At 38.1% G+C, this 24,430-nt stretch overlaps 2 protein-coding genes across 7 annotated transcripts in view; both read left to right on the top strand.

Annotated features, from left to right (window-relative positions):
• Positions 1–597: 597 nt before the first annotated feature.
• Positions 598–12,790, top strand: pgm2 (phosphoglucomutase 2). The gene is made up of 13 exons (XM_028019285.1): positions 598–804; positions 2,628–2,795; positions 3,845–4,036; positions 4,679–4,762; positions 4,945–5,138; positions 5,247–5,436; positions 5,534–5,631; positions 6,550–6,730; positions 7,384–7,477; positions 8,776–8,905; positions 9,001–9,193; positions 10,040–10,173; positions 10,410–12,790. The coding sequence occupies exons 1-13, from the start codon at positions 730–732 to the stop codon at positions 10,510–10,512; spliced, it is 1,836 nt and encodes a 611-aa protein (XP_027875086.1). The 5' UTR covers positions 598–729; the 3' UTR covers positions 10,513–12,790.
• tbc1d1 (TBC1 (tre-2/USP6, BUB2, cdc16) domain family, member 1) overlaps positions 12,603–24,430 on the top strand; it is a 55,380-nt gene continuing 43,552 nt past the window's right edge. For 3 of the 6 annotated variants that reach the window (XM_028019277.1, XM_028019280.1, XM_028019281.1), the window contains exons 1-2: positions 12,603–12,676; positions 14,140–14,738. In XM_028019277.1, coding sequence (XP_027875078.1) covers positions 12,631–12,676; positions 14,140–14,738 — 645 coding nt within the window. In that variant the 5' untranslated portion in view covers positions 12,603–12,630. Of the gene's footprint in view, positions 12,677–12,927; positions 13,057–13,201; positions 13,320–14,139; positions 14,739–21,929; positions 22,173–24,430 lie in introns of those variants that run through there. The other 3 variants (XM_028019278.1, XM_028019279.1, XM_028019282.1) reach the window with 3 other exon arrangements.

Consider the following 24,430-nt stretch of genomic DNA (forward strand, 5'->3'; position numbering starts at 1 on the left):
TAGCTAATTTGCTGCTAATTTTTAGTTTCAGCACAGTGTCTTACACATTTTTAGCAGAATAGTAATGTGTAAAAATTAAAATCTAAAATAAAATTTGATATTTTATGCAGTGCCCCCTTTCTTCTGATTGATTTAACTGATGTTTTTTGAAAAGATAATATTTTAACAGATGAGCAGTGTCTGTCTCCTAAACAAAAAACTCAACAGAAACTGAGATGCCTGATCCATTAGTTGATCCTCTACTCTAGGTATGTGTTTTAAGCTTATAACCTTGTCAAATTATTAAAGAAATCTGTGCACAAAGATTACCTGTCATGTTTTACAAATAAAAGTAAAACATGTCTTATGCATATTTATGTAAGACTCCCTTTTCTGATACCCCCCAAATAAAATTTGTAGACGTGATTCTTATCAGAAGTGAACGAATTGATAAAGAAACCTTGTGTTTTTAATCTCTGCATAGCTTGAGCCATTTTGCAAAGAATTCAAAAGAACTGAATTGGGTCCAATCTGGAGTGTTTGGAAGCGCTCAAAATGCTAACAGCTTTTCCCAACGGCGCCTGAACGCCTCAGTACAGACGTTGCTGGTGACGCGTTACGTCGTTTCCGCCCCTTGTTCGCAGTCAGGTGCAGACATCCGCATCTGCATTTGTCAGAGAGAGATTCGGGCTCGGTACTTTATCCTCTAAGAACGGTGTGTTGTACCGGACCAAGAGGCGGGAAGAAAAGATGGAGGACGGCTTGAAACCAACCGGCGACACCAAGCTGGACCAGGCTATCCGGCAGTGGCTGCGGTATGACCGGGTGAGCTCACGGGGCTAGCCGCTTAGCTGACTCAGGATTCTGGGGTTTACCTGACTGGTAGCATGGCTGTTTCCAACCACTGCATTTAGGGGAACAGCCTAAAAAACTAGACAGCTCAAACGTAAATGTTGAGCAATTAATTTCAGTGATGATGCTTTCACCCACCAAAAACTATTTGTGATTTCCACTGTTTAGAAAATCGGGTATTTTCGTTGTGATGCTGGCTAAACTGAATCAAAATGGGAGAAATTAGCTTGTCAGGTATTTTTATTTTATGCATACTGTTTTTCAGTATTTTCCGAGTAGGTAAACACATTTATGTGTGATGTTATTACTGAATAAACTAAGAAAGAAAGCGGTCACAATGAACAGCTGAAAAATAACATGAGCCCAACTATGTTTATTAGAGAAACCGAACTCAAAATCTCAATTTAAAATCTCTGAGCAGAGCAGACAGATCAGTTCAGATATTGATTAAACAATTATGTGAGTTTACTTTTAAAGTGGGAAATGGGTTGTCTAAAGCAGCGATTTTCAAACTTTCAGCTTCTGACCCAGAAAATAACAAATATGAGTCAGTGAAGACTCATTTTCACTGAGTCAGATTAAAAAGTGGCATTAGCAGAAAATATGTTGTGCTGTATGTTGGTTAGTTATTTCCAAGACCCTTTTTATGTTTTTATCAAATATATTTTTATTAAGGTTAATTTCTGAAGAGCACCTCAAAATCCAAGTGGGTCCGACCCCAACTTTGGGAACTACTTAAAGGACGGGATTCCTTCAGCAATATTTATTTAATGACTATGACCACAAAGTTCATCAGTGTTTTGTACACTAAATTTAGAGTTACCAGCAACTAAATAAAAGTACTTATAGTAGACCTTTAACCAATTAATACAGTAGTATTTAATGCTGTTTGTATTCCCATTACAGTCTTGTTGAATTAACTTGTTATAATTAGTAAGCCACAAACTTACTTATAAAGTAAGTTTTTGAAAAGTTGATTATGAAGTTAATTTACTGCCAACATGTTGAACAGAGGAAACCAAAATTGTCTGCTATTAGTACAGACAGCCAACTTATTTTCATTCATTTCATCAAAAATGTATTCATCCTGTTAACTATCAAAACATTTGCAGGAAAGTAGCTCATTTTTTATTATTTGTTTATATAATTATCATAGTCATGTTAGTAATTATAGAAGGATGACCACACACTGACCAGCACAGGAAGAGCCCTTCTTGGTCCTAAAGAGACATGCAATGCCACCAATTAGAGCACTCAGGGGACTCAGATTCATTAGTCTTAGGATAATTGTGTTAAGAGGGTCTCACTGAACAAGACAAGTCTTACTGAAAAGACATTTTCATCAACTTTTTGGTGTGCCACAAATGATTGAAATGTTGTCACCTTTCTATTTTTTTAAGTTGTTTGTATAAAACTGAGAAAAATGAATATTTTTATACTATTGTATTTTATTATTATTTTTGTTTGAGAACGTCTGAGGTCAAATTACACTAAGTGCATTCGGCTAGGTGAAATGTGTTTATGACTTTCACCTTTAGACTTACATACTATTTTCGTCTGTTATAAGCTATCAAATTTTTGGGGTTAGTCAGTATTAAGCAAAGAAAAATTGTACAACTTCTTTTTGTCAGATTTTGGAAGTCACATGGCATTGCTAAAATTTGATACAAGATGCCACGAGCAAATTTTGTAACGCAAACCTCATCATTACCAGATAAAAACCTAAAGCTTTTCATTAAATGAGTCTATTTGTATTTCTGACTATAGTAAAAATATTTTGGGTTTATTTTTCCTAGAACCCCAAGACGATATCCCTGGTGCAGGACATGGTGAAGGACGGATCGATGGAGGCTCTGAAGAAGTGTTTCTCCTCCAGGATGGAGTTTGGTACGGCTGGACTGAGAGCCGCCATGGGCCCCGGCATATCCTGTATGAATGACCTCACAATTATCCAGACCACGCAGGTTGGTTAATTGATAAGCTACTGCCAGACGTTAAGCATTCAAGTCACATGAGTGTCATGTTAAAGCCTAAAGCTCACAAGCTTCTGCATGTCACCAGTAGGTTCTTCCTGTATGTTTACCAGAAACAGTCAGGCCTTTATCATTTGATTCGCATTACACTATCAGCAGGCAAGAAATGTTGATAATAGTCCTCTCGTAGTAAAATATATATTTTTTAAAAACATACAAATAGGAAGAGAATGGTGATGACAAATACAAGAGTAAAGTTATGGATTAGTCTTTGTTAAATAACCCCCCACCTCACTTTTTTTTTAGATCTTCATGGTGTTATATTGCTCCCAAAACCTTGAGGAGTGTATAATCGAGAGAGTGTGTGGCTCTGATCACAGCTTTATTTCCATTTATAGTGAGCAATAAAACACCTTTACTCTACACATCAGTACACTCTCTCCAGAAAATTGCGTTAGCTCTCCGGTTAGTGACTGTTTATGTGAGTTTGGCAATAATTCCTGTGATTATTTTTGATCGGTTGGACTTTCAGCGCAAATCTTGTATTGATTAATAGTGTAGTAGAGGAATAAAGAGGTGAGGAAATGGAAAGTAAAATTTTTTCCTTTTTCTTACTTTTTTCTTCTCCTCCTCCTCTTCTCCTGTTAGACCAAGTGTTATGCTGCCTGTCACCTGATTTCAGCTGAAAGTCTGGCCAGTCAAATAATTTAAAAGAGATCTTCTTCTGACTGACAAATACTTAACCAACAGTACTTCTCCCCATGCTGCATTCATGGACCCGCAAAGAAATGATAATTTGAGTTATACGCTCTCTCAGTTAATATGCTCTGTTGTGATTGCTTATTATTGGCAGGAATGTGATGCCATATATATCAGCAGTTTGGAAATAATAACTTTCATTTGGAGGCTCAAACTATTTGAATATGAACTCTTTGACAGGCCAGAAGACGAGTTTCTATCAGTGTTAGAATATCAGACTACCTATAAACTAACCAGCTTACTTTCTCTCAATCATACAGTCAATTGTTCTGATGTTTCAGGGTTTCTGTCGCTACCTAGAGCAGAGTTTCGGTAACCTTAAGGAGCGAGGCGTGGTCATTGGGTACGACGCACGCGCCCACCCTACCAGCGGGGGCAGCAGCAAGCGCTTCGCCAGCCTTGCCGCAGCAGTTTTCATCAGCCGAGGAGTTCCGGTCCACCTCTTCTCTGAGATCACCCCAACACCGTTTGTGGTACGCTCTTAAACATCTGTATTCTCTACTTTGGGGGCATTAATTGTGTCTTAATACAATAACACACTAGCTGGTTAAAAAGAGATTTGCCACATTAAAAGCACATTTTTAAGTCAAGTCAAATTTGTCTGCTGTCAGGATTTTAGTGGGACGGACGTTGTGAGGACATAAGCTCCAGGGCAAATTCCATTTAAAAAGTCACTCAGTTCTGGTGCACAGCATGTTACATAACACACAGATTTCACAGGTTGTGTTTAGGATATTGTCATGTTCTCTGTATTTTCTGTCCAAACACGTCTGCAGTGTATAGTGCACACATTATTCTTTACCCAAAGTCAAAACCTCAACCTTTCAATCAAAAGATTTATCTATAAACTTTAAGCTCCATGTTGGACTTTATTTTTAGCATTTTTCTGTTCTTGTATGTAACAAATCTAACATTTTCACATTTCAATGTCAAATGTTTAGAAATGAACATGGACGTGAAGATCTATGAAATAGATATCTAAAAAAGTGCAAAAAAAGAATGCAAGCCTGTCATAAGGCAGGTGCTTAAGTTTTATAATAAACTATTTCTATATCTCAACTTTTCTGTTTTTGAAATGTCATACTGCCGTCTTTCTCATGTTGCTCTTTTTGCAGCCTTTCACAGTTTCCCACCTGGGTCTGTGTGCTGGCATCATGGTGACCGCCTCTCATAACCCCAAGCAGGACAACGGCTACAAGGTACAACTGACTTTGTCAACTTTACGTTTTGGTTTTCGTCAGAACGTACGCATTAGTAAGTTTTTATCCGTACCCATAACGCTGTCATAGACCATCGTAGTTCATTCTCTGATCTTTCTCACAGATCTGTCACAGGGAAACAGATGGAAAAATATTCTAAAGGAAAATCTTTTTCCTACCAGGTTTACTGGGAAAACGGCGCCCAGATTGTCTCTCCTCATGATTCTGGAATCTCCAAAGCCATTGAGGAGAACTTGGAGCCCTGGCCAGCATCCTGGAACACAGAGGAGGCCCTGAAGGCCACCTTGCTGAAAGACCCCTTCCAGGATATTAAGACACAATACTTTCAAGCCATCCAGAAACACTGTCATCACAGGTACTCCATAAGTGTCCCACATTTTCAGCAGCATGTGGCATTTAAAACACTTTTGTGTACTGTTTCATGTGGTACAGTGTATAGATGATTTAACTTGTTTCTTTGCAGAGAGATAAACAAGAAATCAGAGGTGAAAATAGTGCACACTTCTGTGCACGGCGTTGGTCACACATTTGTCCAGTCGGCTTTCAAGGCTTTTGATCTTCACCCACCGTATCCCGTAGAGGAACAGAAAGATCCAGACCCTGAATTTCCCACCGTCAAATACCCAAATCCTGAGGAGGGGAAGGGAGTTCTGGTACGCACTGAACACTAACCCAATGCTCTCCACATGTAAATCATTCAGCCACTGCTGTGTTTGTGTTCATTTGGTAATTTTTTGGTTTGGTTCGCAGACGTTGTCGTTTGCTCTTGCAGAAAGAGAAGGAGCCTCTGTGGTTTTGGCCAATGACCCTGATGCTGATCGATTAGCTATAGCAGAGAAGCAGGAAAGGTTTGTGTTTCATATTTATGACTTTAGAAAACCACTCCAAAAAAGAAAAAAGAAAAATCACACATTTCTGCAATGACATTTTTATGAATGCAGACGCGTTTGTGTTATCATTAGTAAAGATAAATAGGACGGCTTAAAATAGTTTCCATTAATTTTTTTAAATAGCACAATCTCTCTGAAAACTTTAGGAAAAATCCACTTTTTACCTTGAGTGCACTTATTTAGTGGAAGAAAAAAAGTAAGAAATTGTTTTTAATAAAAATCTCCAGTTGGACATTTATTGCTCTTACCATCCTGTTTTAGATAAACACAACTGAAGCATTTTTAAATGTAGACCTAAATTTCTAGAGTTGATCAGCATTTGTAAGATCTTCCAATTACTAATGGATAACTTCTTGTTTTTCTGGAGGACATGCCATAGAGACCTGTTTTTTTAGCCACTAACCTGGATGAGTACCAGTACACATCTTAACATTTTGCACATTGACCAGGATGGTAAAGGAGGTAAAAAAATAAAATAAAATCAAGACTGAATTGGCTCACTGGACTTAAAAATCAACCTTCTTGTATGTTAGGTTGCCAGACCTAATTAGGAGTTCTCAGAAACTCAGATTAACTTAAAAAGTGAAGAATAAATAATACAAATTTTGCTTTTACTTATATCTTAGAGGAATTCTTGGGTAGCTGGATTTGTCTGAATTTGTTTGTTTGAGTATTTCTCCATGTTGGATATCTCTCGTCACTGAATAAATGCACTATATAATTATATATATATATTTTTGCATTTTTCATTTTTGCTGAGTTTTCTATGTAAGGTTATGCTACTGCAATAAGATCCATTTTAATTTCATGATGTAATTCTGCGTTGGAGCCTGAAATGCTTCTTTACCTTTAACCTTCCTGTCTCGTGTGGCTCAGTGGACAGTGGCGTGTGTTCAGTGGCAACGAGCTCGGAGCGTTGCTCGGCTGGTGGATGTTCCACTGCTGGAGTGAGCAGAACTCTGACGCTGCCGCGGTGAAAAACCTCTACATGCTGGCAAGCACCGTGTCATCCAAAATACTCAGAGCCATCGCTCTGAAGGAGGGCTTCCACTTTGAGGTAATACATTACAGCTTGCAAAACTTTTTTTTCCTCATTTGTAAAGCATCTCTAGAAAAACTTTGTAGACTCCAAGCATATCAGAGTCTATTGCATGAAAATACTTTCTTGTAAATTTTTTTACTTTAATTTTATATACAGTTAAAGCAAGAAATCTGTATTCACTTTTTATCCTGTATTATTGTATCATAGTAATTCTAATTTAACTAAAACTGCAAAAGATCCTCTAAGACAATTTCTGTTTGCTAAATGTCAGGATAAAGAGGGAACTTTCTTCACAGTCAGAAGTTTACATACGTTTTCTTAGTCTTTAAATTTGTTTTACTTTGGTCAAGTATTTTGCTGTAGTGCTTTGATTTACCACAGATGGTGATAAGTAATCTATCAGAGTGATTAAAGCCATGACATGGTAGTTTACAAAACAAAATGAAAACTACAGAGTTCTCTGTTATTTTGACATTTAGCAAAAATAAATAATTTTCATTAACAGTTTAGCCTGATTTTATTTCAGTGAAAAGTTTTTTTTGTTTTCATATAATGTATTTAAACATGGTTTTAGTTAAGTGACTTTTTATAGGCATTCTATGCTGTGACATGTGTTAGCCCACATTTTTGTTGTTTCTAAAGACATTTTTCTTATGATGTTTGGACAGGAAACCCTAACGGGTTTTAAATGGATGGGGAACAGAGCCAAAGACCTCTTGGACCAGGGAAAGAGTGTTTTGTTTGCTTTTGAGGAGGCCATAGGTAGGCACAAACACAAACTGATGTTATCTCTCTGTTAAATCAAAGAGTGACTTAGATTAAAATGTCTGAAGGCTTGTGTTTTATTTGCCCTGGCAGGAAGTGTTAGGATTCTTTCCTATTCATGAAGATATCTTTTGAGTGTTTTGTTGGCTGCTTCATCACAGCAGTTATATTAAACTACGTTATCTGAGTTGGGAAATAAGAAAACTAGTGCCTGAAAGTGACATTTTGGTCAAAGCCTGTTGTAAGGATGTATTGAAAATTGAAAACAGCTTTCAGAATAATTCATATGTGTTAATTTTCAATCAAATTATCCTATAGTATGCCCAAATTAATTAGCTTACTCTTATCTGACATTTTTTTCAATTAGTCTTAGAAAAGAATAGTTTGATTTGTGAAAGAAAACGAAAAGAGTGAAGAGTTGTTGGGGAAAATCCGCAGACACAGGCAGGATTTATATTTATGAACCATTTCTTGATGTCTTCATGACATCAAGAAATGGAGTGCTTTCTATCATCTGAGAATGGAAAATGTTGTGGATGTGGACATTTACCACTCACAGTTTGTTTAATTAATTAGCCATATCTTTTATTTTTTTATTGGAGACCAACAGACCTGGTCAGAGTTTTGTATTATTCTTTTAACTGGGCTCATGTTTTTTTTAAATCTGTATTTGCATGAGGGATGCAAATACAGAGTGCTGCATTTGCATCTTGACAACAGTGTGCTGTTGTCAAGATAAAGTAAGTTACTTTTCACCTTGATTCCATCATCTTTTGGTTAATTTGACTTCCTTAATAATTCACTTACCATCTTGGGCTTAAAGTTCAGTGCTCTATAAACGGTCTGAGAGCCCCCAAGTGGTCAGTTAGTAGCAAAGTTATTCAGAAAGTAGGTCAAACTACCCTGATGTTGGAACCACCCCAAGCATATATAGAGAATCAGATGTTATAAAGTTACACTGTTAACCAAAATCATCTTTAAATCTCACCTACACCAAAACATAGATGTATCTAGAGCCACAACTAAAAATCTATAGCTTCAGTGTAGCTGTGTTTACTTGAAGGCATTTATCCTCCTTAATACTTTTCTCAAGTTTAGATCCATGCTGTGTTTGACAAATGGTTTGTCAAACACAGCATGGTTAGGAGCATTTCCATCTAACATTATTATGATGTTGGAATTGGAATTGCATGCCATTGTACACACACTGTTATTAAAGGAAACAACAGCTGACCACCACAGACGGGTTGTCGTGCACACATGGGAAATTGACTGCCTGTTTGCGTGTGTTTCAGGTTATATGTGTTGTAACTCCGTGTTGGACAAGGATGGCGTCAGCGCTGCAGCCATCGCAGGGGAGATGATTTCATACCTGGCCACCAAAAGCAAAAGCCTCTCCCAACAACTTACTACCATCTTTGAAGAGTAAGATGTTTACGTTATGCTGATCTAACATTAAACTTGGTGCCACTTGGTGTCACTGCCAACTAACTCTCACTTTCTCCCTGCGAAATTGTCAGGTATGGCTATCACATCAGCAAGAACTCCTACTTCATCTGCCATGACCAGGAAGTAATCCACAATCTGTTTGAACGTCTGCGCAACTTTGGTGGCAAGAAGGACTCATACCCATCAGAATGTGGCCGCTTCTCCATCTCTGCTGTTAGAGACCTGACCACCGGCTACGACAGCAATCAGCCCGACAAGAAGGCTGTAAGAAACCTGAACACAACATTAGAGCACCACTCAGAGCAGAATATATCCTGACATCATACTGTGAAGGTAGAAAATACTACACCATCAACAATCAATTATTGACACCTCTGACAAAGATGTGCACAAAAGCCTCAATTGTAAAGAGGCTTGATGACCCCAAGGTGCCACTTTGTGCTGCAGTTCTTCACAAAGTTTCTTCAGAGATAATTCCTGTTCTTATACTTCTTTAGTTTTTTTAATACTTTTTTTTTTTTTTTACACGCGTAACAGTGTTGTTGCAGCCACAAATGACGAGCATACTGTACTTCAATCTTACTTGAATAGTATGCTCTTCTGTGTTTCCTGTTTTGAAGATGGGTTATAAGAAATTAGTTTCTGTTTCACATTTTATACCCCACGGAAACAGGAAATCTTGCAATGCTCATGAAAAATGCCACGACCTTTTCAATTTACAATGTCAAATATAAAGTTTCTTCACTTGTTTAATGAGTGATTTGTCTGAAACAGTTTTTTCCCTTTCTTTGATTTTTTTATTTTATTTAGCAAGATGATTATTCAGCAGTAAAAAACGATTTATTTTAAAGTTTCTTTGCAACTTTTTAAAATGGAGAATGCTATAGAAAGAAAGGAACGTTTTCTTGCAAGAATTTTGCAAGTAGATAATGGCTTAGCCATATAACAGTGGATGTACCTATTTTGTATATCTTTCTAGGTTCTCTAAATGTCCAAAGAGCAAACAGTGACACAAATCTTGGTCTAAATACATTAAAATATATTTTAAATGTGTTAACATGATGTTGCATTTTTGATCTCCCTCACACTCCTTCCTGTCCTTCCTTCCAGATTCTTTCTACCTCCACCTCCAGTCAGATGATCACCTTTACCTTCTCCAACGGTGGCGTCGCCACCATGAGGACCAGCGGCACCGAGCCCAAGATCAAATACTACACTGAGCTCTGTGCTGCACCTGGCAACAGGTAAGGCAATTCAGACCACACTCTCAAGTGCATATTGTCTGAATATGGCAACTAAAATAATTTAGTGGTCATTGATTTTTGTGATGGTGTGCAAAACATTTTTCAAAACAATAAGCAAATTTTTAAAATATGCAAAAATATAAATCTTTCAATTAATCGAACATTTTGTTAAATAAAACAATATGTAGAGTGTAACGCCTGACTTCAGTTAATTATCATGTGATGATGTTTTTCAGTGATGTGACACATCTGAAGAAGGAACTGGATGATTTGGTTGATGCCATTGTTGAGAACTTCTTTGAGCCTGTGAAGAATAAGCTGCAGCCCAAGCCAGAGTAGTTCTGATGGAAACTTCCTGGCCAAGCTGGGAAACGTCTCTGACCGTCGTTTCACATCTTAATTGTCCCTGACGTTATTGGGTATTTTTTTCCAGATAAATTGACTATTTTTAAAGTTTGTCCTAAGATCTTTAGATGTTGTACTAGTAATAATGACAAATTGTTTGGTTCAATCATTTGCATCAGGAAAGCAAAAATCTCACCCCACTTTAGTAGAATTAGAATGAGTCCCTCTGGATGTTTATGCCTAAAGCTACTAGCCAAACTTTTCTATAAAATCAATCAATCACCGTGGAGATAACATGTCGTAGCCAGTTTTTCTATTTGTTTTGCTACTTTTGTTTTAAATAAATTGCACACATTCCTCTAGTTACATCACAGAAGGCACAATGGAACTGATCAGATGTTTCGATTATGTCTATCTGTATTTTGTGGCATTTACTTACCCTGTGTGTTGATTGTCCACAGAAACCAGTAACTTGGAAACATTCAAACCGGAATATAAACAGATGTGCACACTTTAACATTCTGCTTTGCCAATCACAGCTGGACAGCTGGAGTCAAATTCTGGCTCAGATACGTAAAGTTGAATCCCTTGCAACTCGATTGTTAATGAATTTATTTTTGAAATTGTCAGGAGGTTTTCCACAATAGGTTTTTATTGTCAACAGATCCGCTCATGTTTTGTGATGCCATCAACCCTAGCAGAATAAAGCAGGGATTTTTTTCTTTGGTGCTCTTTCTAAAAAACCTTATTCCCTATGTTTTATCCATCTGTGTTTTTATTCTGAGTGTATATTTGTCAGCAGAACAGAGATACTTCTGTAACTTTAAGTATACCTCATTCCTTTTGATCATAACGGGAAACTTGTGCTCCCTTTTAATGCCACAATCATTCCTTTTTTCCAGACTGTATTATGCTGTGCATTGCCTGTATTTGACATAATATCTTCTGAAAACACTGTGCTTTGTATCAGTGCACTGCTGCTGATGTGAAAAGGTGCCCTCCAACACAACTAAACGTTGGGGACTGTTTTAGGCTTTGAAATTATGTCATGTTGTTGATGATAAATCTACCACTGAATGTTCAGACCTTTATAATCACTGCACATGCGGAAACTAGTTGCAGAGTTTGCAGATCTACTGGCGTTACAACAAACTGTCACTATGAGATATTGTGACTCCAGAGGGCGGTGTTCGCAGGGGGGAATGAGAATTCAGGTGACTTCATATTCTGACAGCTTTTTTTTTAGAAAATGCGACCCTAGTGGAACTCGGTGGATAGCCCACTGGTAAAAGTTCAGTCCATCTTGTTAAGTCTGTGGCGAAAAATGATTTGCAGACAATAGAAAAACCAGAAAACTCAAACTGATATACTTTGGCGAAGTATATCAGTTTGAGTTTTAAAGTATGGACACATTTTCTCATAACAGCTATCAAAATATGTGACTGCCTGTATTTTAGTCTCTCTTCCCTTTGTCAGTAATTTTTTATTTTTGTAAATCTTTTCATAGACTGCCAGAATTATGAAATCTTTTCTCTAAATAATTTGCTATAAATTGTAATATGGGTGATGAAAGCTGTCAAACAGCCTTTCTGTATTTCAGTCCAGGTTCATAATGGCACTCTGGAATCTTTAATGGTTGCATAATTTGGTGTTAATCTACAGAAAACAATTTTGTACTTAAAACTTGAGCATTCTAGCACCACCTTGAATTTATTTATTTCCATTACAGTATCTAATAAACGCATTAGTGCCTTTGTTAGACACTACCAGATGTATGTAAATTAAAACCTTGGAGCAGATAAATTAGTAACTCCCCCCTGTGAGGATTTTCTCCGATATAAAGGTATGTCGGAGAAATTCTGTGTGCCGCCAGCCGGAGGCGCTCTATCTTTCAAAACGAAATGGTGCTTATTGAATGTCTGCTAGCATTTCACTGATAGGTGGCGCTACTTACTGTATTCATTAAAGTGGAGCTGGAAGATTTATATCCTACACGGCTTTCCATACTCTGTCGGCTTGCCTTAATCAACTTTATGAGTGCCTAGACAGCCACTAGGGGGAGACATTTTGCATTCCTTCTTCTACACTCTGCTCATTCCGTTAAATGAATCTATGTTGCGACTGACAGGGACTTTTCACACCTTCCTGTTACTTTCCAGTGAGTGAAACCTCTGTCGAAATGTACTCTACTTTTGGGAGATGTTCATTGTTTCCTAAACGCTGCTCACATTGGCTTTACTTTCACCACCAATAAAAACAGTTTCTAACAACACAAAAATCTTGAGCGATGAAATGTTGGGTCGGACATGCCGTGAATGTTTATTAATTTACACCATCATCAGGCGCCGTGCACTTGTGCAGAGGAGGGAGGTCGGATCGGCCCTGTCTTCTATATTTAACTCGAGCTACAAACAGCGAGAGCCGTACGTGGAAAGGTCTCTCTCTCCTTCTTCTGTGGCGTGGGTATGAGCGGGCTGCTCGCTGTCCGACAGCCCTCCTTTTAACGCGTTTCTGCCAGTGAAGGAGGGAGTATAACAGGTAAGGTTGGTCCAGCAAGAGGAAGACGGCTTCAGATGATGAGATTGGGCTCTTTGTGGACGAGATTTATATAAATCATTGTGCCGGTTGTGTTGAGGACCGCTTCTTGCTTAGACGGAGATTTTGTTTTTCTTTTGTGGCAGATGACATGTGAAATGTGTAGGTTTTTACTTCCGCTTGGTGTCTCAGTGTAGCGGAGAGATCTTCAGAATGAGCTGACTCAAGTTAAGGATTTAAAATAAAACAAGGTCAACCATGATGAGGTGGGAATGAGGAGCCGCTTTGTGTGTGTTCTTCCACTCTTATTCACATGATCATTTTGTTTACATGGATGGTGTAATTTGATGATCTCCGAGCGGTCTTTGCATTTAAAATTAGACAACTCATCATACCGTTTCTCTCTGAAGCAAACCTTGGGATACCTGCTTTTGACGCACAAAAGGTCCTATATAAGTTTCTCTGTATACATGTGGTTATTTGTCCTTGTAGCTGTAAAAGTCACTCAACTTGTTCTCTGCTAGCCTTTCTAATTAAAACTTTATCAGTCGGGCTTAAAGGATGAGCTGACTGTGCATTGTGTTATAATTATGATAGACCTGGACCTGAATTTAGAAGACTGGTTTATGCTGAAATTAATTGGCCTGACATAAATTGCATCTGCACCATTGTGGATTTTACATAACTGGATGCGAATTGAATTTGTTTTGCACTGGGAGGTACATGTTTAGATGACATTTGCTGTAAATCTTTGCTATATACAGTGCCCTGCAAAGATATTCTCTTTAAATATTCAAATTTGTCCCCCTTTATGGAAGTATTTCTTTGGGGGTGAGGGACTAAATCTAAGTTTCATTTTTTAATTTCACTTCACAATTAGGAACTGTTTTGTGTTGGTTTCTCACATAGGATCTTGATACACTGAAGTTTGGTAGCTGTACCATGACAAAATGTGCGAAAGCTCAAAGTCTAGGAAAGGTTTTGCAAAGCAATGAAAATAAATTTAACTTAACTGAATAAGGATCTGGAAAAATAACTAAAATTAACTCTAAATTTGATCTGTGACTTTTCACTGATGTTTTACAGGTAGAGTGGAGAAAACCATGGATGGACTTTACTTTGATGTGAAACCAAAAGCCCAGAGACCACAAAGCTCTGAGAAAACTCGACATAATCTAACCCCGAACCATCACTCGTGTCCCTCCCTTTCACGCCTCAACTCTGCAGCTCAGAGTCCCCAGAAATGTGCCGGGGCTTGGGAGAGGGTAGCACCATGGAGGGGGCAGATGGACGAGGAAGAGATAAGATACCAACTGACAATGATTGGTTTCAGGGTAGTTCACTACCTGACCACCATGGCCATGCTGCCCTGGGTGGTGGCAGAGATCTGCAGGTCCTCCAAGAAGGATCCGGGTGCTGGGCCACGTCATGCTGCAGGAGGTTCTCCTTCATGCAGTACTAAGACTGTGTTTCTGTGTGTGTCTGCATCCTGGGTGCGGTGTGTGTCCGTCCTGGCTGAGCGCCGTCTCTGGGACCCTCTGACACACACAGTGCTGTTTGAATGTCGTCCTCATCAAGTGACCAAGTTAATTCACAACAGCCAGGAGCCCAGTATCTTTGCCTGCCTGGTGAAAGACTCGCTGAAGTGTGCCTGCTACGTCTTCCAGGGCCTGGACAGCACCAAGGTAGGCACCTGTGGGAATAAAGAGTGTCTTGACATGTGCAAATGTGTGCAGGGAAACATGAACACATACATATTGTAAGTGCATGTAGAGCATTTCTTTAACTTTTTCTTATTTATTCACCTGAGCTACAAACTTTCGTTTGCTTTATTTGAACTTTATTTGATCAACACAGAGTAACTCACATTCAGAATCGTCACAAATAAAAATCTTAAATGTGTGACACTTGGACTGAGTCACCTTTTACTTCGACACTCCTAAATAAAATCTAGTGCACCCAGTTGCTTCAGAAGTTAAAGTTCACCTGCATGCAATTTAATCTTAGTGTATCTAAATATGTTCTGTGACGGCATCAGAGGTTTCTTGGAGAACATTGATGTACAAGTGCATGAAGATCAAAGCCACATAGCAGACAGATCAAAGAGTACTTTAAATCAATGTTAGGTTATGAAATATAGCAAGATTAAACTTGTCACTCAGCACTTTTCAATTCATCATCTGGAAACAGAAAAAAATATTATACAACTGCAAGCTGATTTTGGTACAGCTGCTCACCTAACCTGTGGAAATAGAGGATTTTATTCCAAGAAACTGCCAACTATAGTGCTGTACTCCACAGATTTGGCCTTTATGGGACTTTGGCAAAATGCAGCCAATGTTGGAATGCGACAAATATGTAGAAGAAGGTGCTGTGGTCTTATGGCTTTTTGTCCTGCATAATAACTGCAGTTTATAGTGGAAAACCATCACTGCACATCGCTCTGAACGCAGCATCTTCATTGTGAAACATGTTGGCAGCAGAATCCTTGCTATGAGGTTTTTTTTTCTTTATTGATGGAGAGCTGTAGCTAAATGCAGGGCAATCCTGGAAGAAAATCTGTCAGACTGTGGTGAAGGTTCACCTTCCAGCAGGACCATGACCCTAAACATACCATCACAGCTACAATGGGATACAATAGATCAAAGTATGGTTCTATATTAGATAAGTCCTGTTAAAGTCTAGCCCTACATCCAGATAAAAATCTGTGGCAAGACTTAAAAATAGACATTAACAGGTGCTCTAATTCCAATCTTCAGCTAATTTGCAAAAGAAGAAAGAGCAAAGATTTCAGTGTCAAAGTGTGCGATGTTGGTGCAGACATACCCATAAAGACTTGAAGCTGCAACTGTACACAACTATAAAACTATTGTTTCCCTTTCAATTTATAAAAACACTGCACTTTGTGTTGGTCTGTCACCAATCCAATAAAATATGCTGAAGCTTTGGTTGTTACATGACAAAATGTGGAAAAGTTAAAGAGGTTTGAATATTTCTGCCAGGTTCTTTAGATATATGCATTACGACTGGCCCTTATGACTAGATGATCATTTTCTGTTATTCCCTTGGATAAATGTCCTCAAAGTGTTAATTTCTCTCAGGTTTCCTTAAATCAACATGATAAAGACAGAAATTAGGTTTAGGTTTGCTGCAAGTTTTGCTGAGACTGAACTGAAGTTAAACAGGTGATGGAAAAGTCGAGGACCCAGGCGCAGGAAGCAGCAGGTGGAAGACAAACACAGCTTTGTTGTCTTGTTGAAACTAAAAGCACAAAGTCTCGATGGAGAAAGTAAACCAGACTAAACCATAAATGACAGAGACCTGAAATAGCAGAGTGGATTACGGAACATGTCCCAAGGTGGAGACAATGACAATCATCAAACAGGCAGAATGTATACAGATGGGAGATAATGGCAAACTAACAGCAGCTGAATGACTGCAATCAGTGACTGAGGCCGGATGGTAGATAAACATGGGCAACTGGTGTAAGAAATACTGAGAAAAATTATAAACATGAGAATAACAGCACAGACCAATCAAATCAAGGCAAATCTAGACCACCGTAATACCAAAGAGATTATAACAGCTCTGGATTGTACACATGGTGTTGGAGGAGCTGTAAGTTGAGATCAGACCAGTTTCGGCTCATCCAGCGGACTTCAACCCTGTAACTGCTTGGAGACAGATGAACATATTGAGTAAAACTGTAACTATCCTTTCTCAGATTTGTATTTTGCTATTTGTTGGTGTATGTGATCTGATGAACAAACTCTCTCCATGTCAGCAAAGAGCAGTTTCCACTTAAAATGAACATCCCAGGGACCGTTTCTGAAGTAAATCTAGCTCTAAACTCTTTCGGTAAGCTTATTAACAACAAAATGAGAAAGGAAAAAAAACCTGGTGCACATTTACATAAGACACTTTTATGTTCCCTCCGTCCATAAAAAATATTTTTTCCGTATTAGTAGTTGAGGGAGGTGACAATGAGGTGGCTGGCAGAAGTGCCAGATTTCAATTTTGCATCATAATGATGAGCCCATGGAGATATGTGTTGAAAAACATGAGCGTGGCCTTATTGTTTTGATTTTGCTTTGCAGTGATGTTACTCTCCCCCGGATGTCATTTTTTTTTCCAATCTCTTTTTTTTTTCTCAACATGAACCTCTGATAAGCCTTAAGCGAAGCAAGTGAGGCCTGTAGTGCTCTAGAGTTTGTTCCTGGATTTTCTGTGACCTCCCAGTTGAGTCATTTTGGTTAGGCCAGCCACTGCTAGAAAGGTTCACCACTGTTCCACACTCTTCTCCTTTTATGGATAATGGTTTATACTGGTTGACTGGAGTCCCAGTTATGTTTCCACAGAGCACCATGTTGAAGTCTACTTACAGAACTCATGCGACACGATAAGGCATAACTCTAAAGGAGACATGAATTATGACCTTTAAACCAAATCTGAGAGGATGTTCCAGCTACTCGCCAGACTCAAATGAGTACATATGCGTTTCCATAAATCAAAGGGAGCACTCCTAGAATAGGTAATAAACACATCAACACAAGCTCAAGCTGTAAATATTGATTCGGTTTAAAAGATATATGGCATGTCAGATGGAGATAGGAATTAAGAGCAAGGGTCAGTGTGGCAGGGACTATATTTGTTCTTTGTGTTTATTTATATGACAAAAAGCTGGCTGGAGGTTCAGTGTGACTGCACTGGTATTTAATCGGACATCCTTCTGCAGCCCACCTACGCTGGGCTTTTATCCCATTCGTCACCACACATAACACTGTGTGTGTATACTAACACACTCTGCTGACCTCTAATCCTTTCAACTTTCCTCCACATGGCGCGAGTTTCCAAAAGCCTCTGTAGGAGCAGCAGAGCTGCAGCTGCTGCGGGCGTCGGGTCAGAGACATCAGATAGCATCCCACAGTTCAACATACCAAAGACAATGAGGGATATTAGATGCGAAGCTAAAGGAAGATGCAAAGCAAAATGTCAGCATGACCTTAACCCCTACGTCCCCCTTGCTGCTCACATGATATGTACATGCGCACATGTTCTTAGACTGGGGGTCATGTAACAAATACTTGCATGCTTCGGCTGTGTGCACAGCCTCCATGTGTTGTGGAGTGTACTGTAAATATTACTGAGCGCACGCCGTAGCAGAAATAAACACAGACTTTAAAAGTCTTAATGTGTTTCTGGGGTTTCTTGTCTGAGAGAAAAGGAGAGTGCATCATGTCGCCCAGCCAGGATATGAAACCATGTTACCATGGAGACCACTTCCTGTCATAGTGTGTTTGTTGTGGAGTTTATGAGCGCGTGAGTGCTTGTTGTTCTAGCTATGCTCCAAGTCCTGTTAGAAATGTGAGGACGATGGTGGCGATGATGTCAGACTGACCACTTGTTGTGATCCGGTTCTGTCAAGCTGAGCTTTAACACACACATACACACACGCACACGTAGATCTGCTTTTAATGAAGGCAGTAATTACGAGGCAATGTGAGATCGTCATGCAGCTTTGTTTTTTACTTTATAAAACAGCATTATTAAACCATATTTTAAAGGTTTTCTAACCCACAAATGACCTAAATTTGAAACTAGTCTGGCTATTTGCACACCATAAGACTAAAACATTTACTGTGGGTTTGCGCCACATCTAGAGAACACAAACACAGTTGATAAATTGTCAGTATAGCTTTCACTTAACAAGTGAAGATATAATGTAGATAATGTTAGATTCTCACAATATGATGTCCTTGGGTAAAAATACCGCAGTTTAATGGCATTGATGCAATAATGTAATCAAAAATAAATAACAAGAGTCAATTACTATTATTAAAACAGAAAAATGTCAAAGTAATTATGATGCTGCTGAAACTGTATACCATATAAATAACTATTCCATATAAAAATGTTTTAGCTCATTTCTGTGCTACTTTGAGTTTGAGACATATACTTAAAAATAAATACAGAGAAAACTTAAATAAATAAGTAAATAAGTAAGACCGGAATTTGGTGTAGGTATGAATCCCAGTCAAAGCCCCACCTATGGTAAATATATTTTATTTACCATAGGTGTCAAAGAGAAAATGACACCTATGGTAAATAATACCATAGTTCTAAAGCAGAGTTCTAAAGCACAGAAGTAAAATATCCCACCAAATACTGCATCCCAGAAATCCCTTTGGAATGTAGCATAGCACCTACCGATTTTAGGATCTTTGGAGAAAGAACCACATGAGGGATTAGTGGGTTTAAGTAGTCTGAGAGATATGGGGAGGTGTTGCAGACTTAAGGAACAAAAAACAAAGGATGAATACATTTTCTGCTTTTAGTCTCAGGATTATGAATTTGTGCAACATTTTAATGAGCACATGGTTAGATGAACATAATCAAGTCTGGATGAAAGTGTCTTAAATTAGCATCTCTGCATCAACAAAGATAAATCTCAAAGCTGCCCAAAAATCCTGTTCAGTGGTCATACTGGTGTCAAGGCTGTTGGTAGAATGTTTAACTAGAAACACATTATACACTAAATCACATTTTAGAAAGCATTTTCTTTATTTATTCTTATTTAATTCTATTGAGAGAGACATGAAGACTTTCACATGTCTTTGAGAATGGAAGGCCTCCTTGTCATCACCCTAATCATTAGCTCCATCTGCAGATATTCTGTCATATTCTAATCAGGATTGAGGGTAGGCCACTAAAACCTATTTGGCACTTCTAGTCAGGCAACCAGGAGTATGAATTATATAATTTACTGCAAGAATTGAAAAGAGGCAATTCTCTACATTATCCTCTTTTAGTTTCTATTTACTTGCAATGACATGGTATAATTCTGGCTCAAAGATCACGTCAGTATAAATCTAATCCATTTCCACTTGAAATGATAAAAACTCCTTGGGTTACTGACTGCAACAGAAGCCCAAATCATCAGCACTCTGTCTTTGTGTTTAAAAGATGGAGTTATGTTCTTTTCATACTATTTGTTGTATTCTTGTGTTTTTCATTTTTATCAGCATATAGATTTTGTTGTCTAAACTACATTAGTTGAAATGTTGTGTTTCAAGCTCTGGAGGTTATCTTTGTATTTAGCAAACATGTAGAAAATGTTCTCCATGACGAGGACATGTTTTGTTTACTGAACATGAGAACCACTACAAAGTATGACCAGAAAGTTTGTATTACATTACAAACTGAGCAAGATGCTACCAGAAAGTTTAGCTTTCTGTTTATAGCCTGCCCCATTCTTGCGGCTATTAACCGCTTTAATTTTCCTGACTGCTTAGAGAGGGCAGCTACATATAAGGGCAACATTTAAGGAGTATTTATAAAGCTTTGGAATTTGCTTAGCGTGGGTTTTCCAACGATGGCCATGACACACTCGTTTTGATCCAAAACAGCAATAAAAGCTACATAAAACCTTAACCTTTAGGTATTCCTGGAACTGTTTTTTTTCTTTTCAAAATTAAAGACCTGTCCTGCTGTTCATTCATGACATTTCTTGTGCGTGTCTTGTGAATAAGCAGCTTTTATTTGTGGGAAAATGAACGATCAGGTACTAATTTAAGCAGTACAGCTGTAAATTTCAACTTCCTCCTCTGCCTCCAGAGATGGCAAACCTCTCAGGGGAGAGACGGGTTTTCCCTTCTGCTGCACAGTTAAAACTAAACCACTGGGTGTCACCACTGAAGTGTGCAAAGTCTCTCAGAGTAAATGCCTTGAGAAATGATAGATTTTTTTTTCCTCTATTTTGCAAAATTTATTTGCAGTCTGCAATGAATAATTAAATATCGCAAATTATTTAAAATTAAAAGTGGTGGTGACATTTGTGAAGGTTTGAAAATTTGCAAGATGAGTAAACATCCCCAGGTTCTATTGTTCTGTTGAATCAAAAGGCAATCAGGGAATGCAAAATTATACTGTAGTTTATGTGCATGGTTTAATAATACCTGAACTGTGTGTATTGTGTGCCAGACGTGTCTAGATGTAATTGACAGATACTCTCAGAAATAAGTTAAGCATTAAAACAATGCTTATTGCATACATCTTGTCATGATTAACTACTGAAATAATTAAATATAATAAACAAAAATTGATAATATTTTAATTCAGTAATGTATGAAACATATCACTAAATGCTTTAAAGAGAAATTGTTTGACTCATAGGAAAAAATAATGCTGTGCATTATAACATAATTAAAATTAGCAGCATTACCTGTCAAAGTAGTAAACTTGCACATCAAATCTCCGGACCAATATTTGACTACAGCAGTCTCAGTCCACCTATTTTAAGATGGAAGGCTGACAGATAAGACAAATTCACTGAATGATTCAGCATGAGACCAAATAATTTAAAAATAAATGGTGGAATAACTATATGAATGTACAAGTATATTTAACTTCTATTTTTAATTCAGAACTTCAAGTAATCACTTATCCATTCATTAAATCGTGGTACTCTTGGACCTCCATAATTCTACGACGCTCAACTTTGACATTAATTCTTTTGCAAGATCTTTCACAGTAATTACCCCCGAAAGGAGTTCATTCATTCTTGCCAGATTGGGATTGGTCTGCCTGCCTGCAGGAAACACTGTTTATATACCCGCATACCAGCGAGGAAAACTGATATAATCTTCCTGAGGTAACGTTAACAGCGTTAACCACCCAGGGAAAAACATCTACCGCCTAAAGTTTTGAGTACTGCGGACAGGAACTGTCCAGCCCATCCCCAAAACACATTGGAGGGCATAACCAGGTCAAGAATCCAAGGCTGTGCTAGAAGAAAGCCGGAAGTTAATTCGTAAAACATCAAAATAAAAGCTTGCACGCCACATTCATTATTGTATTCATTACTCTGAGGGATTGAAACCGGATATGAACGCTGGATTGGATTCGCCGCTTGGAGAACTAACCGCATGATCTTCCTTGGTTTTTAGAGAGCAAAATGAACTTTCCATAGATTTTGTGTTGAAGTCCCACACACGGCAAGAAACGAGCAACGGACACAATATTAGCGCCGAGGTCCAGTTTTTGGGACTTTTATGGCGGATGGGATGAAAGCGCGACTCCAGCGATTCAACTTGTTCAACAACAAACAAGAGCAGAAAGATGTGAGTCAAGTTATTGCCGCTGTTAAGTTTGTCTGCATGCTAAGTGGACAGTTAGCTAACATTAACAGGAGCGGACCTCAGCTTAATGAGCTCGTCCTCCTGTTAGCCAGCCTTAGTCAGCTTTCCTGAGCCAGAAAGTCTCTCCACGGTCTACTTGGAAAAGGATACAATGAGGGGTCAGTTACATTAGCCCGCTGATATTGTCTGCTGGCACAAACCAACTTTATTCCACAGACAGTAGAAATATTTCTACATTTATTTAGCCTCTAACCTGGCATACAGAGCAGTTTTCAGGACAGAAATGTCTTTGTTCCTGTCTGTGGATGATGAAGTGGGTCAAGTCACGCTGCGACACTTTTGGGTGGTTCACTTTTCACTTGTTGCTTATTGTTGTTATTTGTTGGACCACTGAGGACGGGACAATCAGGAGCAGTTTTGAAAAGGTCACACTGTAAACTGGCCTGCTTCTCAAAACTTATCTTAACTTAGAAGGTTTTGTTTGAACTTTGGTATTTTCCTTCTCTGCTTAATATCTACAGATATGTTTGAGAGACCGCAGGGCCTGTCAGAGATATCTGCTGCAGCAGTGGGGGGAATTTACAAGAGTATATTATTCTTTACTTTGTCATTTCAGTGTGTACCAGAAGGCTAAACTACTGATTGTCAGTGTATGATTCGCTGAACCTTTTCTCTAAACTTTTGTTGCTTCTCCAAAATAAACAGGTGGGTAGAATATCAAAACATGTATTAAATTAGGAGTAGCAATACTTCAACATATTTTTACGCAAGTACAAAGTAGCCTTCCAGGATATTACTTAACTAAAGAGGAAAGGGTATTTGACAAACAGCTGCTTGATTACTGAATGGCTGATCAAAAGATCTGATTTAATATTTTAATATATATTCAATTATATATACACGTTCTGTTATTTTAAAGATTAAAGATGAAAAGCAAATACTGCACAGCATAGATGCAAAACTAATTCAGTCAGAAAAAAAAATATTTTCAAGCTAAACCTTGTCAACATTAAACCAATATTTACAGTAGGTGGTATATGTAGAACTGGTTAAACTTCTTCTACAGTAGTTACAATAGGTAGTGTTTACTGTATCTTCTCAACCTTCAAATGGCACAGGAGGCTGAGTAAATAGAAAACGGCATTAAAACAATGAAACTTGTGTACAAACAAGAAGATTCGCTTCAGCATAAACTGTAGGTGTGTGTATCTGTGTCTCATGCATTTCTGGCTAAAACGTTGTTCTTCATTCAGTGAAGTAACTCACAGTGGGTAGTCTCCAGAAAGTTTATTCAAGTCAGCTACTCGGAAGGTTTTTTGTTTTTTTCCCCCAAAATGTTACTCAATGTGACTGAGAAAAGGTAACTAGTTACAGAGAAGTTAACAATGAAAACTGTCAGTACAGTTCTGAAGATTTTGTCACTCATAATTTCTTATGTTTTAGCTTTTTATTTTAATTTTTTTTTTTTTGGTTGTTACATCTTTAGTTTTTGAGATCGTCAGTCAGCTATTCCTTAATAAATACAACAAGCTTGTTACAAATTCTGATTTGATTTTGAATCAGAAAAGCTTTGCAAATCAACCTCAGCCTGTGTAAAAAAAAGTACTTGTCCTACTTGTTTAATAAAAAAAATGGCCACGTACCACATTTTTGAGAAAATTACCCAAACCAGGCTTGATTATTGCAAGGCATTAATGAAATAGTCATATATCAAAATCTGCCAGTTTAGCTTTGATCGGCTCTGAACAGTTCTTGATGGGTCGATCTTATTTTTCACTTCTATCAACTAAGTACATTAAAACTAAAAACTACCACAACTTTGCCTCAGTAAGTGGATCATTAAACAGCCTGTACTTTTCAAAACTTTTAACAAAAACCAGAAGTGACCTAAGTTTTCTTGCGTAAATGAGGATAGTTGCCTATTTCTTTCAGTTTTTGGTAGCTACTAGCTCAAACGAAATCCCTCATCATTTTTCTAGTGTGGCACTTACAGGCTTAAGAAAAACAAAAAGCTAAATTGGTCAAAATTGGAATAGGCAGGACAAAAACCTGATTGGTGCATCACTAATATAGAGTGACTTGTAAGAAATTAATGCTTCAAGGGCTATAATGGTGGGTAGCGATGGGTGGCTTGTTTCCTTGTTTCTTCATTGTGTTGCTCCATGTGGTTTGTGGTGTAGTCCTTAAACACAGTAATTACGCAAGATTTTTCTTCAGATTATTGAGGTGTTAGCTGCTGG

The sequence above is a fragment of the Xiphophorus couchianus genome, chromosome 5 (assembly GCF_001444195.1).
Source record: "Xiphophorus couchianus chromosome 5, X_couchianus-1.0, whole genome shotgun sequence".
NCBI classification, from domain to species: domain Eukaryota; kingdom Metazoa; phylum Chordata; class Actinopteri; order Cyprinodontiformes; family Poeciliidae; genus Xiphophorus; species Xiphophorus couchianus.